The 17,530-nt window shown below is 45.7% G+C and overlaps 1 protein-coding gene across 2 annotated transcripts in view; it reads right to left on the reverse strand.

Annotated features, from left to right (window-relative positions):
- Positions 1 to 683: 683 nt before the first annotated feature.
- Positions 684 to 17,530, reverse strand: part of tex2l (testis expressed 2, like) — a 109,107-nt gene continuing 92,260 nt past the window's right edge. For both annotated transcript variants that reach the window (XM_078240089.1, XM_078240088.1), the window contains 4 exons: positions 15,318 to 15,458; positions 13,886 to 14,098; positions 6,144 to 6,264; positions 684 to 2,941 (listed from right to left, as the gene is read on the reverse strand). In XM_078240089.1, the coding sequence (XP_078096215.1) occupies positions 2,804 to 2,941; positions 6,144 to 6,264; positions 13,886 to 14,098; positions 15,318 to 15,458 (613 nt within the window). In that variant the 3' untranslated portion in view covers positions 684 to 2,803. The remainder of the gene's footprint in view (positions 2,942 to 6,143; positions 6,265 to 13,885; positions 14,099 to 15,317; positions 15,459 to 17,530) is intronic.

A 17,530-nucleotide genomic window follows, 5' to 3' on the forward strand; every position in this document is an offset into this window, starting at 1 on the left:
CACCAACCTTTGTGTTGTCCGCAAACTTACTAATCAATCCAGTTACATTTTCCTCCAAATCATTGATATATATATTGCAAACAGCAAAGGTCCCAGCACTGATCCCTGAGGAACACCACTTGTCACAGCCCTCCATTCAGAAACGCACCCTTCCACTGCTACCCTCTGTCTTCTTTGACCGAGCCAATTTTGTACTCTTTTTGATAAAGAGAGCAAAAATCAACAAATTAAAATGAGAGGGGGTGACTGGTGGGCCACTGTAACAAAATAATTGAAACTGCAAAGGAAACTTACAAAATCAAATCAAAGTGTCATTCCCAGGAGTGTTGACTCATCTATATTCTTTTTGAGAAGATAATAATCAATGAATTAAACAAATTAAAGAAGGCGTGATAGTCGATAGTCCCTGGTGGGACACTAAAACAAAACGTCAACAGAAACTTAATAAACTAAATTAAAATGTCATTCCCGGGGATGAGGGTACACCGCAGCCCCTGCGGAGTCCACTGGGTATAACCAATTAACAATAAAATAAACTATTTGAAAGAGTGTGACATCCCCTGATGGAGTGTATGCTTTTATTCCTTTTAAAGTAAAACAAATTGCCAATAAACTAGTGAGGGTGGGGGGGTGGGGGGGGGGGGGGGGGGGGGGGAGGGGGGCGGTGTGGGGGCGGTGTTGACAGCTCCTTATAAGTGGCACAGTGGTTAGCACTGCTGCTTCACACCACCAGGGCCCTGGGTTCAATTCCTGGCTTGGCTCACTGTCTGTGCGGATTCTGCACGTTCTCCTCGTGTCTGTGTGGGTTTCCTCCGGGTTCTCCGGTTTCCTCCCACAGTCCAAAAGACGTGCGGGTTAGGTGGATCGGCCATGCTAAACTCTCCCTCAGTGTACCCGAACAGGCGCCGGAGTGTGGCGACTCGGGGATTTTCACAGTAACTTCTTTGCCGTGTTAATGTAAGCCTACTTGTGACACTAATAAATAAAGTTATATTTATGCTTAATAATAAATAAATAAATTAATCCAAAATGACAGGGGTGACAGTCCCTGATGGGGCACTGTAACTAAGATGTCAAAACATCAAAGGGAACTTACAAAATCAAACAAAAATATCATTCCCGGGGCAATAATACACCCCAGCCCCTGCAGAGCCCACTATTCATGGAAGGCCAAGTCTCTCTTTATATGTACTCAAGGTACATAGTCAATAAAGGCCCTCTACCCGTGTGTCCTTAAACTTAATAATGCAATTAGCATACCATTAACAGTCTCTGAGCTGCACATAAGTGCTGAAATGGGGGAGGTAGTGTGTTAGGGAGTAATCACTCGATGTGGAAAGTGTGGGACGTGTTGAGATGCGAAGGTTGAGTGGACGGAGGTAGGGGAGGGTGTGGGGCTTGCCAAGTCCACACAGAGGAGGCCTGTGAGACTCAGGAGTACTCATAATCCTCTTGATTCCACGGAGGAAAGGTTAAAACGTAGCTTATTACACTGTTCCCAGAACCCCTATCCTTCCTCATTCCTACACGACTTTGGGTCCAGTCAGCGGTCTCAAGACAACTTGACCATTCACTGCTTCCTTCCTGGATTTCCCCACTATTGTCCATTAAAACCAGTTGGGCCACACACTGGGCCTCACTCACACGGCAATTCATAGGCCTGAAAAACCCAGGCATTTTAAAATCACAGCTCGGCAGCAGAAGTGGGTAAATTCATCCCACCCGTCGGAAACGGGGCGCAGGGAGTTAAAGCGTAAGGAACTGGACAAAGGAGAGTTTATTTTTTGTTCAGTTTTGTTCTGGGGAAGGATAGACGTTGTATTCAATATATACCCCCTCTGAGATCTACAAATTTAGCATTAAATCATTAAAAATTGCACATAAGTTGATAGATTTTAAGTGGCAATTGTCACTTCTTCCTGTCCCTTCAACACATTTTAAAACACATCCATGGGTGGATAAGCAAGTCAAGTCTGTGCAAACTACAAACATCAACAGTTCGCATCAATTGTTGGATGGTGACCTCTGAGACAAGGAAGGGTGACCAACTGAGGGGCGGTTGGCATCCTGTCACCTCTCCTGGGCAGTCTGGGTGCAAGTGTGGGCGTGGGTGGATGCAGAAGTTATGAAAATCTTCACGGTCAAATTCAAAAGAGAAAAAAAAAATACTTGAACAATTCCCTTTCACACACTCACGGCATCGCAAAACACTTTACAACAAAAGAAGTACCTTTGAAGGCTAGTCACCGTTGTAATGTAGGCAGTGTGGCAGATAATCTGTCAAAGGACTAATAATGCTCAATGCTGCCAGACCTGCAGACTATTTCTGGCACTCCACGTTTTTATTTCAGATTTCCAGCATCTTTCTTTCAGGTCAGAACTCGGCGTGACACGTGAAAAATGGACACCTGAGATAAGTCGTGGTGTAGGGTTCCTGGTAGCCATGGCAACCGAAGCCCTGCGCAAATCACCACCGTCAGGAGCAGAGGGAGGAGAAGGGAGACGTTTTCAGGTGGGAAAATACACAGTGGAAGTCTTCTGGGATCAATTGGCATCCTGCAAGTGCCTCACGATACATTCTGAATATTACCTGTGGAACAGCCACTCGCATATACAGAGCTACCAAAGACTATGTACCAAAGCTGGTGGAAGTTCAAAAAAGGAGCCAGTTCAGTCAGATTTAGTCCTCCTTACTTTGAAAGCAGTGGGTAACAAACAAAAAAGAGAATTTTCATGGCAGACGTCAGTAGAAAAATAAAATCACCTTTCCTGAAACATTTCTGCTATTTCCAAGACCCGGTTCTTAGAATCTGTCCGTGGAATCGAAGGAGGCTTCGACAGTGACGTCCCCCAGGGATTGCTTGGGCTGGTCCGGTTTGTCGAGGCCAGAGTGCATGATGGGAATATAGATGTCATCCATGTTGGGCATCACAAAAACTTTCTGCAATTGAAAATGGTCGCTGGGTTAGGATTACAGAACACAAACTTTAATTCATGGTACATGCCCATTACCACACAACACCGTAGTAAAGTATCTCAGTCAGTGGAATGTCTTTGGTCCATTATAGTCTACAGCCAGGATTTTCCACTCCCGTTGGCTTGGGGTAAGTATGGCAATAGGGAGGGGAGCGGGATTATTGTGAGAAGGACAAAGTCATGTTTTATGTAGGTGGAAACTCCACCCACCCCTGCCCCATCAGTGTCAATTCCCGGTGTTCAGCATCGAAAATCTCATTTGAATACATTAACGTGTAGTTATCGGACCCTGACTCTGGAATCTTCACCACTCCCTCAAAAAAAATCCGGCCACGGCGGTGTGAGGGCAGAATGGAGAGAATCACGATTGCTCTTCCAAGGTGTGCACCTGGCGAGTTGACCTCCCTTGGGAGCGCAGGTGAGTGCAGTGGTCAGAGGGTGATGCCCAGGCACTGGCAGGGGTGGGGGGGTGCACAGGCACAGGAGGGGGTTGCCAGGGCGAGGGTTCCAGTGGTTGTGCACTGGGGCAGCTTTTAAAAATGGCGCCCTGATACTTGTGTTGCTGGTGAGGTGGGCGAATCGGAGTCCATCCCACCAGCAACATGTCGTGGGACCCGTCAACTGAAGTTCTTTTTTCCATGTCTTGGACTATGGTGGAGAAAGCTGCCATTGCTGTCAGCTGTTCCAACATCACTTTTCCCCATCTGCTATCGACTGTTGCCAATTTCTCAGAAAGTCTCACCCCATCTTTCAATTATCCCCTTTTCTTCTGTTAGATAAGTCAATATTCAAAATTAGATTGATGCAATTGATGTAAGGGATAATGTTATATGGGAGCAGGCTGAATAACTGTAATTAGTGCTGGGGTTTTCCAGCACCCTCCGTGGCAAGCTTTCCCCAGAAGCAACAAGCTATTAGCCACTGGTGAGATTTTCCGGTCTCGCCGGAGTCTATGGGCTTGTGTGGCTCACGAGCCTCATCGTCGGGGAATCCGAGGGGGGATCAACTTTGACAGGACTGGAAGATCCCTCTGGTAGGATGGGCTGGGAAATCTGACCCAAGATGTATTTGCTCTCCCGGAGAGCAAATATCAAGACTGATTGCTTGGACGGAATGGCCTATTTTATATTCTAAGGTCTATGTAACAGGGTTAATGTGTTTCAGTTTGTGCAGGGCTCTTCCTACTCCTGCAAAAATCAACATTAATGGTCCAGTTTGCTCAACTCTGAAAGGACCAACTTTCCAGGGAAAGACAAAGAAAATGCTTCAAAAAACACCCCCCTTGGCAAACGACAGCATTGACACTGAAGAATTTGCTGTTAATTGTTCAGAATGGCAACAAAATGTCCATTAAGCTGCATTGGATCCCACCATCCTAATAACTTAGGCAGAGCAGCAGCAGAGAAGGAAAGAAAAGGAAGTGTGTGATGATACTGTGCCTTTAAGAAATATATTTTAACCATGTTCCTTTACAGGGTTTTGTCGGCACCATATTGTCTGTAGCTGGTGTCCTTTATTGTTGCTGAGGCAGTATAATTGATATCACGTTGATTTTAATTTGGACTAATGCAGTGTTTTTTAAATTCATTTTTGGGACATGGGCGTCGCTGGCTGACCAGCATTTATTGCCCATCTGTAATTGCCCTTGGAGAACAGTTGAGAGAAAACCACATTGCTGTGGCCCTGGAGTCACGTGTAGGCCAGACCAGGTAAGGACGGTAGATTTCCTTCCCTAAAGAAAATTAGGTGAACAAGATGGGTTTTTCCAGATAATCCGCAATGGTTTTATGGTCATCAGTAGATTCTTAATTCCAGAAATTTTTTATTGAATTCAATTTTCACAATCTGCCGTGGTGGGATTTGAACCAGGGTCCACAGAACATTAGCTGAGTTTCTGGATTAATAGTCTAGTGATAATACCACTACGCCATCACCTCCCCAGTGTCAGTTGCTGCTAGAAGCATGTGGTGTCTCTGTCTCTGTCTCTCTCTCTCTCTCTCTCTGCCTCTCTCTCTCAAGTCTTTTAGGAAAGTTCCAGGATTGGGAAGCCTCAGGGGAATTGATCCAACATTCAAAGGACCAATTCACAGCAGGTGTTAAAAAGCTTAAGATTCAGCATCATGTGAGCATACTTGTTTCTGTGGCAAGTCTAAAGAAGGGTGAATGTCTATGGGGTGGTGTTTAACTTGGAACAACATAGATAGCTAGCTGTCAAGGTTTATATACTGTGTCATGTTTACCTCTTGTAATTGGTAAATGTTAAATCTTTTTGTTATATTCTCTTTGTTTTATAAAAGCTTCCTCGTGGGTTACTTGAGTCATACCTGAAGTGGAACACCTTATGCTCACCCTAATGTCAAAATCAAATGTAAAACTTAGGGACCAGGCTAACTTCACAAAACATCTTGGAGTTCCTGGCCTGGGTCTTAACAAGTGAATCTTGTGCTCCGGGTCCCGCTACAATGTGGGAAATCCTGCCCCATGCACCCAAGATCTGTTGGTTGAGAATCAGCCTGTTCAGTCACATGAAGACTCTGGCTGGAATTTTAAAGTTGTTCCCGCCAACCGTCAGAATCTTCCAGTCCCACCGATGGCGAGCTCCCTCTGTGGTGTTTCCTAGCGGTGAGGGGGATGCCTATAACGGGAAAGCCCACTGACAATGGCAGGATCAGAAGATCCCTCCGTCTACCAATGGTGGCCTCTGCCATTGTGATACATGCGGCAGGGGGAGTGGAAAATCACCCCCCCGCCCTGGTAGGCAGAAACCCGCAATCCTCGAATCGAGGGACAACCTACTATGACTTTTGGTATCTTCGTATCAATCAATAAAAAGGGTGAAACTTGAACATCTTCATCAAAAGAGCCAAGTTCAGCAGTTAGGAGAAGGTTTATTTTCTCACTGCAGAGGGCACACTGACCAAACTGTACCAGAAGCAGGAGAATGAATTTGAAAGGGAAGTAGATAATAATATGGAAAGGAACAGGTAATTAAGCAGTTTGGAGAAAGAGCAAAGAATCAGAATTAAATCGATTATTTTTTCAGTGAAATGCCATCAATGTTACGGGCTGAATCCAGGCTCCTTTTGCTGCTAAATTCTAATGATGATATGATTTTAAATGATTGTTACCGTGTCAGCTTCCTGAAGTGCTTTGAGAGACCTGCCTACCTGGAACTCGTGCTGCAATTTCTTCTCGATCCACTCAGTCACGTGCGTGAAAGTGACTTCCCGCTCACCCAGCTTGGGTCGCACCTTAAATTCGAGTCGGGGAGGAGTCCGGAAGCTGTACCTAATGATGGAAAATACACACGGTATTCACAGCCTTCTCTCCCATTAGGTTAGCCAGTCTGTTCTGGCATTCTTGGGCGGAATGTTACTGCCTCTCCCGCCATGGGGGAAATTTTCCAGTCCCGCTGGAGTCAACAGTCTTTCAAACGGCATGCTGCATTTTCCAGCCCCATCCCCACTGTGACAGGGCCATGAGACCCACTTGTTTTAGGCTACATTGCCCACACAAAGTCAGTCATGTTCAACCTCAATTATTTTTGTAGTGTTCTTTCATTACTCATAAGAGCTATGGAAACATATTCGTCCTTTAACAGTGAAGCGTCCCCTATAACTCACAGACAGATAAACAGCTAATTCTCAAATGCTTACATTTTGCTCTAGCTCTTAGACCAAGCTGTGTCATTTCTCAGGAAAACACAACTCTTATTATGAGTGGATCTTTCATTCCCGATCTGTGGGGTAAAATTAATTATCCGTCTTCGCTGCATGGTTCAGTACTATCACTGTTCCAATCCCTTGACTGAAAGGATTGCACCATTTAAAGAATAAGCAGGTTCACTTTTAGTAAGTAGCGCAGTGGTTAGCACAGCTGCCTCACACCACCAGGGACCCAGGTTTGATTCCCGGCTTGGGTCACTGTCTGAGCGGAGTTTGCACATTCTCCCCGTGCCTGCATGGGTTTTCACCGGGTGCTCCGGTTTTCTCCCACAGTCTGAAAGACGTGCTGGTTAGGTGCATTGGCCATGTTAAATTCTCCCTCAGTGTACCCGAACAGGCGCTGGAGTGTGGTGACTGGGGGATTTTCACAGTAACTTTAAAAAACTTTAAAAAAGTGACTTCAGAACTTTACATCTAAACTCACAACCAAAACTTGCAACATTGTTATTACGCAATAAGGGCCCTGGCTCAATTTGAGTGGAGGACCAGAGACAGTTGGGTCCAGTTCACTGACCCTATTATCCACTCTGTATTGTGTCAAAATGACCAGTCTGTTATAGAGTCATAGAGGTTTACAGCATGGAAACAGGCCCTTTTGGCCCAACTTGTCCATGCCACCCTTTTTTTTAAAACCCCTAATCTAGTCCCGATTTGGCCCATATCCCTCTATACTCATTTTACCCATGTAACTGTCTAAACGCTTTTTAAAAGACAAAATTGTACCCGCCTCTACTACTACCTCTGGCAGCTTGTTCCAGACATTCACCACCCTCTGTGTGAAAAAATTGCCCCTCTGGGCACTTTTGTATCTCTCCCCTCTCACCTTAAACCTATGCCCTATAGTTTTAGACTCCCCTACCTTTGGGAAAAGATATTGACTTTCTAGCTGATCTATACCCCTCATTATTTTATAGCCTCTATAAGATCACCTCAAAGCCTCCTACGCTCCAAAGAAAAATGTCCCAGTAATTCTGCTATATTTACATTACAGAATGGAAACCTGTGCAATGCTTATAATGGACCAAAATTTAAAGGACAGGTTAGGAAACAGCAGTAAAAATATACATAGCTCCAGCATCCAGATCTGCAAACATGGTTCGTGGATCCTCCTTGTGTTTACCTTTCAACAGAGATAGTTTTAAGTAACAAGAACTGAGGAAGCTGGAAAAACTCAGTAGGTCCTTTCAGCATCTGTCAGGAGAGAAACACAGTTTGATTTATTATTGTCACATGTATTAGTATACAGTAAAAAATATTGTTTCTTGCACGCTAAACAGACAAAGCATACCATTCATAGAGAAGGAAAGGAGAGAGTGCAGAATGTAGTGTTAGGGTGTAGAGAAAGATCAACTTAATGTAAGGTAGGTCCATTCAAAAGTCTGACAGCAGCAGGCAAGAAGCTGTTCTTGAGTCAGTTGGTACGTGACCTCGGACTTTTGTATCTTTTTCCCGACGGAAGAAGGTGGAAGAGAGAATGTCCGGGGTGCGCATGGAGTCCTTAATTATGCTGGTTGCTTTGCCGAGGCAGCGGGACATGTAGCGAGGATGGGAGAATGGATGGAAGGTTGGTTTGGGTGACGGACTGGTCTTCGTTCACGACCCTTTGTAGTTTCTTGCGGTCTTGGGCAGAACAGGAGCCATACCAAGCTGTGATACAACCAGAGAGAATGCTTTCTATGGTGCATCTGCAAAAGTTCAAGTCACGGACCCTTCATTGTAACTGAGAGGGAGAATGTTCGAGCAAAAGAAACTACAACAAAAAGTAGCAACTTTGAGAAATCTATGTTTTTAAGTAATCTATATTTATATTTTTGAGTATTTAATGATAAGGTATAAGTTGAAGCTTAATTTGTGTTTCTGTAGTTGTGAGCTATAGATGTTATACTCATAGTAAGCAGCTCTGGTGGAAGAATCACTCCAGACTGGTCTTCAGGTTCAAAGCTGTTTTATTGTAAGACACTTCCTCAGTGCTACGAACCTACAGGAAGCACTGAGATCCGTGTGTTCCAGCTGTCTCCAGTTCTGGTACAATCAATGTCACATGTTTAACCAGCAATTCTCTTAACAAGGTGATTGCCACACACTCTGATGATTGGAATGTTGACTGTGAAAGGATTAAAGATTTAGGTAGATTCATGTTAAACAAAGCTGTTGCATGTATGGGGGTTTTGGTTTCATTTTGAACTGTGCCTGCATTGTGATTAGAGAGTTTACGACATGAAAACAAACAAGTGTTAAATAAAGATTGGGCTGTTGCTTAGCAACTAAGGGCAACATTTGAGTTTAGTTTTAAGCTGGACCCAGAAGCTGTTGGAACCAGGTACCAGAGAGGAAGCAGCTCTCACAGAAACTGTCAGCAGAGAGGCAGGTCAATAGAGTAAGGGGCAGAAAGCAAGTCTCAGAAGCTAAAGAATAGATCATTCTCAAAACCAGGAAATGATCTGGAATTATAAAGCTAGTTATCTGTATTGGTGACCATGAAGCTTTTATCAGCTGTTGTGAAAATAATCTGGTTCATTAATGCCCTTTAGGGAACGGAAGGAAATCTGACGTCCTTACATGGTCTGGCCTATATGTGACTTCAGAGCCACAGCAATGTGATTGACCCTTAACTGTCCTCTGAAATGGCCCAGCGGACCACTTAGCTCATGGGTAACAAATGCTGGCTTTGCGGTCACACCCAGAGCCTATGAAAGAGAAGAACGGCTCAGGAATTTTATTGTCTTGAAGCAAATATTTATAAATGTTGGGCAAGATTTTTCGTGGTGGCAGAGGCAGCCCACCATTGGCTGATAGCAGATCTTCTGGTCCCGCCGTTGTCAATGGGGTTTCCCATTGACTGCATCCCTTGCTGCCGGGAAACCTGCAGTGGGGGTTCATCATTGGCAGGACTGGAAGATCCTATCGGCATGAACAGCTGGAAAGATCTGACCACTTATTCTTGTTGTGTTCTGAACTGATTCATTGTTGACTCTGTATAATTTTATTTCTTGCAATAAATCTGATTAATAAATTCCATAAGATCTGCTTGTGGCATGGTTTCCATTGGAGAAATCCAGAGAACAGTTAGACCATCGTGAGACAGGTTAGTTTTACCCTACTGATGATATGTGTTGTTGCAATAATAATCCTGCTCAGTAAGAGAGCAACCTCAGGTTCAGACCTTTAGTGCATGTGCTTGGCTGAGGAGCCAATGCCATGAAGCTAACATCTGTGGGATTATGACTGAACACCTCTAAGTCAGAATCCAGCCTAAAAGTAATGATACCCTAGTGCCGCGGATCACTGGTTGGCCTGGGATAGCCGAGTCCGGGTGGTGCGGGGTGCCGCTTGGGACTACTGCTCAATTCAGGGCTGGAGTGCGGCTGGATAGAATCATAGAATCACTACAGTGCAGAAGGAGGCCATTCGGCCCATTGAATCTGCACCAATCACAATCCCACCAGGCCCTATTCCCATAACCCCACATTTTTACCCTGCTAATCCCCCGACACTAGGATCAATTTAGCATGGCCAAACCACCTAACCTGCACGTCTTTCGGACTGTGGGAGGAAGCTGGAGCACCCGGAGGAAACCCACGCAGGCATGGGGAGAATGTGCAGACTCAGCACAGACAGTCACCCGAGGCCGGAATTGAACTCAGGTCCCTGGCGCTGAGGCAGCAGTGCTAACTACTGTGCCACCGCGTCGCCTCTCTCCTGTTAACCACTGGAATTCTACCACCACACCCACCATGGGAATTGGAGCGGGTGAGGGGCAGACAATGGGAAGGTCCGTTGACCTTGGGTGGGATTTTCTGGTTTCGGGTCGAGCGAGGCCGCAAAATCCCACCCATGTTGTTTGTGGGGAACCTGGTGCTAAAATATCCGTGGACGACCTGATTCTGGCTCAGGGTTTGGTATGTGGCAGAGCAGCTATCCCATTGCAATCTAGTTAGTGGTTGTATGATCTTTAATGTACAGTTTAATCCATCCATTTTTAGGATTTGGGCATCTTTAACAAAGCCAACGTTTATTGGCCATTCCTGGTTACCCTTGCGAAGGTGGTGGTGGGCCTTATGTCTTGAAGTGCTGAAGTCTGTGAAGGGGGTTTAACTTCTCCAGAGCAGAGAGAGAGATGGATGGGCAATAATTGCTGGTCTCGCTACCAACACCCACAGCCCTAAGATGAATATTAAAGAAGATTGTGATAATTGCTTGCCTGGTGACAAGCTATCTCATTTACTAACATATGATTAAGGTATGATTCATAGGAAATTTAATATTTCACTTTGAACATGAATAAGAAATATTCAGAAGGAACTTGGATAGTTAGAGTGGGTTGGTGCCAATGAAGCTACCTGCGAGCATGATTCAGGGCAGAATATTTAGGAAGAAAAACAGAGATTTTGCCAGCTAATTGTACGAATGGCAACACTGTATTCATATGTAAATGGAAATATACATTTTTTACATGAAATAATTAAAGAGGTTTCACAAATTCAGACTAACTTGAAAATAAGTTGGAGCTCCTTATAATTTTTTTTAGGTCTTGTGGCGCAGTGGGTAGCATCCCTGTCTCTGAGCCAGGAGCTCTGGGTTCGAGTCCCACCCCAGGATGAGATGGCCAAGGAAGGAGCATTCATAACACGGCCAAACAGGTTGAGTATCAACCTGTAAAATCCTTCCAAACACGCCAATGGCTGGCGGGGAGAGCGGGAGAGTCTCCTGGTCAGCCACGCTTGATGTGGAGTGGGCGCCCCCTCAAGCTATAAGCCCCCTGGTGACAGACCTGTTCTGAGAATTACTAGCTATGGAAACAGAGGAAAGGGACAAAAGTCTGCCTTAGTGCACCACTAGGTGTCGGAAGAGAATTGGAATAGAATTTTGTTTTTAAGTGTAATTTCTCCAATTTTAATGACCCTGCTTTTTAAATTTGACTGATTGTTTCCCTTTCTGAAGCTGGCCTTCTCTTCAGATGCAGGTCTGATGGTTGTTTTTTTAAGCTGTATCGATGGAGTGATAAATGTGGGCATTATGCTTTGAAGTCTCTTTGGTGCTTTATTCGTTTGCAAGGTCAGTACATTTCAATTTATTTCACCCATTCCACTTGACTGCACGCAGTGGCTGGAGGCAGAGCGACTGGTGCTGCAGTTCATACAGTCACATTCACTTCCCATTAAAGGTGGAAAGTGGTAGTGTTCCGATATATCTGAGGCACTGGATTTAGGCCCCGGTCTCAATGGAGGCTGGGTTCAAATCTCGCCACTGCCAAAATTTAGGGGTGGTACAGTGGCGCAGTGGTTAGCACTACTGCCTCACAGCACCTGATACCCGGGTCTGATTCTAACCTTGGGTCACTGTGCAGAGTTTGCACATTCTCCCCGTGTCTGCGTGGGTTTCCTCTGGGTGCTCCGGTTTCCTCCCACACTCCAAAGATGTTCAGGTTAGGTGGATTGGCCATGCTCAATTGCCCCTTGGTGTCAAAAGATGTGTAGGTGAGATGGATTAGCCAAGGAAAATGCATGGGGTTATGGGGAGAGGGCCGGGGGTGGGCCTGGGTGGGATGCTCTTTGGGGGAGTCGGTGCAGACTCAATAGGCGTAATGGCCTCCCATTGCACTGTAAGGATTCTAGGGATTTTAAGGTACTTAATGGTTTACATTTTGAAGCCAGTAAAACTGAGGACTTAAAACATAATGGAGGATGTGAGGATGGTTTTCTCATTCACTTGGGCCAGCCTGTGACTAGGTTCAGTGGGTGCTTTGGGGGTGAGGTGGTTCCAAGATGACACAACTGGTCATGAACCCATATCACCCCTCATTGCTGCTGTGGGCTTAGCTCAGTTGGCTGGTCGGCTGGTTCATGATGTGGAGCGATGCCAACAGTGTGGGTTCAATTCCTGTACTGAAGGCCCGCCTTCTCAACCTTGCCCCTCACCTGAGGTGTTAGGATCCGCAGGTTAAAATAACCACCAGTCAGCTCTCCTCCTCAAAGGTAGAGCAGCCTATGGTCATCTGGGATTATGGCCACTTTAACTTTACCTGAAAACCCATTACCTCCACCATGTAGGTTCACAGTGAATCAGGTGCAATGACAATAATCTCTCCCTCAATGTCAACAAAATGAAAGAGATAGTTATTGACTTCAGGAAGCGTAGTGAAGAACATGCCCCTGTCTACATCAATGGGGATGAAGTAGAAATGGTCGAGAGCTTCAAATTTTTAGGTGTCCAGATCACCAACAACCTGTCGTGGGCCCTCCAAGCTGACGCTATAGTTAAGAAAGTCCACCAACGCCTCTACTTTCTCAGAAGACCAAGGAAATTTGGCATGTCTACTACAACTCTCACCAACTTTTACAGATGCACCATAGAAAGCATTCTTTCTGGTTGTATCACAGCTCGGTATGGTTCCTGCTCTGCCCAAGACTGCAAGAAACTACAAAGGATCGTGAATGAAGCCCAATCCAATGGTCAAACCAGCCTCCCATCCATTGACTCTGTCTACACTTCCCGCTGCCTTGGAAAAGCAGCCAGCATAATCAAGGACCCCACGCATCCTGGACATTCTCTCTTCCACCTTCTTCCATCGGGAAAAAGATACAAAAATCTGAGGACACGTACCAACCGACTCAAGAACAGCTCCTTCCCTGCTGGTGTCAGACTTTTGAATGGACCTATCTCGCACTAAGTTGATCTTTCTCTACACCCTAGCTATGACGGTAACACTACATTCTGCATCCTCTCCTTTCTTTATCTATGAACGGTATGCATTGTCTGTACAGTGCGCAAGAAACAATACTTTTCATTGTATACTAATACATGTGACAATAATAAATCAAATCAAATCAAAAAGAGGATTGTTGGCAATTAACCTATAGGATGTAATTGGAATCTGGTGGGGTCGTTCTGTCACTGGAGCTGGGTTTCTTCCCAGTTGGTTCCAGATATTCAGATAACCTGACAATGGGTAAGATTCTCCTAGCTGCCTACCTAACGGGAAATTCACCAATACTCAACTGATTATAATACAAAAGCAAAATACTGCAGATGCTGGAATCTGAAACCAAAGCAGAGAATGCTGGAGAATCTCAACAACCCTGACAGCATCTGTGGAGAGAGAACAGGTTGGAGGACTCTTCATCAGCTCTGGATTACTAGCCCAGTGACAATACCACTACGCCACCAGCAGCACAGGTACGTACCATATTCGGTCAGTTGGAGGGGGTGGTATATTAACAGCCAGAATTCCCGCTAACTCCTGAACTTCGACGGTCAGCAGCAGTGGAGTGTTCGACACTTCCTCTATTTTCTTCTTGATGAACTCATTCTCTGTGGCTTTCTGAAAGTACTTCGATTTGGCAATCTTATCCACAAAGCGAAGAATCCTTCTGCTGGTGCTGCCTCCTGCGGTATACCTGGAAGAACAAGGGAGCTTTGTTTGAACGAGGGGTGGCGAGATTCTATTTGATCTCATTTCATCTCCCAGGAGGTGTTTCCCCCTCACTCAGCCCACTGCCCTGCCCGCCTCCCCCGCTATCAACCACCATTAAAGCTCCTTCGGGTCAAACCAAGCTGTGGCTCGCTCAGTGTGCCATCCCTGCACAGCGACAAAATTGTTTGGTCAATGAAGGAGGAGAGATTGTTGTCTGGTTGCCTTTGGCTGTTGAATGGGAAGGCTGATGGCAAGTTGTCCCAGTTGTGAAGCGGATTCTATTCAATCACAGAATCAGATGTTTCGATTAATATGGTATCTATACAATTGAGTGCTCTCTATATTCATACAACTCACGCAAACTAAAGGAACAATTACTGAGCGATAACACAGCTGAGAGATTCACAAGGGTGAGGTTGACGCTATTCACAGAATCATCTTCACCACAAGGGTGTATTCTGGTCATGAATATGTTCTTATTATTAATCATAGAATCCCTACAGTGCAGAAGGATGCCATTCGGCCCATCAAGCATGCACTGACAACAATCCTACCCAAACCCTATCCCTGTAACCCCACGGATCATGTATTTACCCTGCTGGTCTCCCTGACACTAAGGGGCAATTTAGCATGGCCAATCCACCTAACCCGCACATCTTTGGAGTGTGGGAGGAAACCAGAGCACCCGGAGGAAAACCACGCAGACGCACGGAGAACATGGAAACTCCACACAGACAGTGATCCAAGGCCGGAATTGAACCCGGGTCCCTGGCACTGTGAGGCTGCAGTGCTAACCACTGTGCCACCGTGCTGCCAATGTACATAGTTAATAAGTGTATGTTGTTATTTATAAGGCTGTATAGTCAGAGACCTTTACCGCTACTATTAGGTCAGTTGACTTTTATTCCCATTTGCTTAATGACATGTAATGGTTTAAATGTCTTGGATTGTGATAGCATTCAAAAATATAAATATAATCCACCACACATGGTTTGTGTGGCCTCCATACAGGTGTGAACCTACATAAAACAGCTCTTTCGAAAGTAAACCAGTCTAGCTGTTTAAAGTTATAATTGATACTTTTTCCTTTAAACACGAGATAAATAGCTGAGCTGTACTGGGTGAAGACTACCAGCCAGTTCACTGTGACATACTGGCGGCAGTCTTTACACATCCTTGTATTAAAAAAAGCTCCCATTTACCCCTCTGCCCCAGTGGGAGCCAGTTTCTCCCCAATCAGTCCTTGCTGTGGTTCTGCTGAAGGCACTTCCTCTTCATCTGAAGACCCAGCACTTGAAGATTCCTCATCGCTGTCTGTGAGCACAAGTGTCCGCGGCTTACACCTGCAGGAAGGAAGACGTAAGCATTAGCATATCATCCCCACAGCAAAGAAAAACATTTCACACTGGGATTTAATCCAACAGAATGGTATTTATTCACTTTTCTTGTCCTTTTTTCCCCTTATTTCCTGCTGGTAACATTGCTGTAATCATCAGATAAACTGAAGCAGTGACAGGATGACTGCTCGAGACTGTAATAATGAGTTCCCACTGTGTTCTCATTCATTCACTCCACACAACCTTCCACTGCCCTAAATATGCCAATCAGAACTTACTGTCCTTTCCTGCCTCGATTCCTGCAGCATGAGGGGCAGCATGGTGCCTGTAAAGCTGTGGGGTTTTGGATTGAGTCAATATCTCTGTCGGTCAAAAACATTCCTGGAGCAAGGTGACCTAGGGCAGCACGGTGGCACAGTGGTTAGCACTGCTACCTCACAGCGCCAGGGGCCCGGGTTCAATTCTCGGCTTGGGTCACTGTCTGTGTGGAGTTTGCACTTTCTCCCCGTGTCTGCCTGGGTTTCCTCCGGGTGCTCCGGTTTCCTCCCACAGTCCAAAAGACATGCTGGTTAGGTGCATTGGCCATGCTAAATTCTCCCTCGGTGTACCCAAACAGACACCGGAGTGTGGCGACTAGGGGATTTTCACAGTAACTTCATTGCAATAAAGAACAAAGAACAAAGAACAGTACAGCACAGGAAACAGGCCCTTCAGCCCTCCAAGCCTGTGCCGCTCCTTGGTCCAACTAGACCAATCGTTTGTATCCCTCCATTCCCAGGCTGCTCATGTGACTATCCAGGTAAGTCTTAAACGATGTCAGCGTGCCTGCCTCCACCACCCTACTTGGCAGCGCATTCCAGGCCCCCACCACCCTCTGTGTAAAAAACATCCCTCTGATGTCTGAGTTATACTTCGCCCCTCTCAGCTTGAGCCCGTGACCCCTCGTGATCGTCACCTCCGACCTGGGAAAAAGCTTCCCACTGTTCACCCTATCTATACCCTTCATAATCTTGTATACCTCTATTAGATCTCCCCTCATTCTCCGTCTTTCCAAGGAGAACAACCCCAGTCTACCCAATCTCTCCTCATAGCTAAGACCCTCTATACCAGGCAACATCCTGGTAAACCTTCTCTGCACTCTCTCCAATGCCTCCACGTCCTTCTGGTAGTGCGGCGACCAGAACTGGACGCAGTACTCAAAATGTGGCCTAACCAGCGTTCTATACAGCTGCATCATCAGACTCCAGCTTTTATACTCTATACCCCGTCCTATAAAGGCAAGCATACCATATGCCTTCTTCACCTGTGTTGCCACCTTCAAGGATTTGTGGACTTGCACACCTAGGTCCCTCTGTGTTTCTATACTCCTGATGACTCTGCCATTTATTGTATAACTCCTCCCTACATTATTTCTTCCAAAATGCATCACTTCGCATTTATCTGGATTATCCAATGTTAGTGTAAGCCTACTTGTGACACTAACATAATAAACTAAACTTTAACATACTTATCTTTCACCTAACAGCTAAACCAGGTCATCTTATTGCTGTGTGCAAAATGGCAGCTCCCAATTTCCCACATCAGTGACTATATTTCATAAAATAGCTGATTGGCTGTAAAGCCATTGGAACATCCTGAGGTTGTGAAAGGTGCGATATAAGGGGCGGCACGGTGGCACAGTGGTTAGCACTGCTGCCTCACAGCGCCAGGGACCCGGGTTCAATTCCGGCCTCGGGTCACTGTCTGTACGGAGTCTGCACGTTCTCCCTGTGTCTGCGTGGGTTTCCTCCCACAGTCCAAAGTTGTGTATGTTAGGTGGATTGGCCATGTTAATTTGCCCTTTAGTGTCCAAAGATGTGCAGGTTAGGTGGATTGGCCATGCTAATTGCCCCTTAGTGTCCCAAGATGTGTAGGTTAGATGGATTGGCCATGCTAATTGCCCCTTCGTGTCCCAAGATGTGTAGGTTAGGTGGATTGACCATGCTAATTGCCCCTTAGTGTCCAAAGATGTCTAGGCTAGGTGGATTGGCCATGCTAAATTGCCCCTTAGTGTCCCAAGATGTGCAGGCTAGGTGGAT

The sequence above is a fragment of the Mustelus asterias genome, chromosome 23 (genome assembly GCF_964213995.1).
Source record: "Mustelus asterias chromosome 23, sMusAst1.hap1.1, whole genome shotgun sequence".
In the NCBI taxonomy this organism is placed as follows: domain Eukaryota; kingdom Metazoa; phylum Chordata; class Chondrichthyes; order Carcharhiniformes; family Triakidae; genus Mustelus; species Mustelus asterias.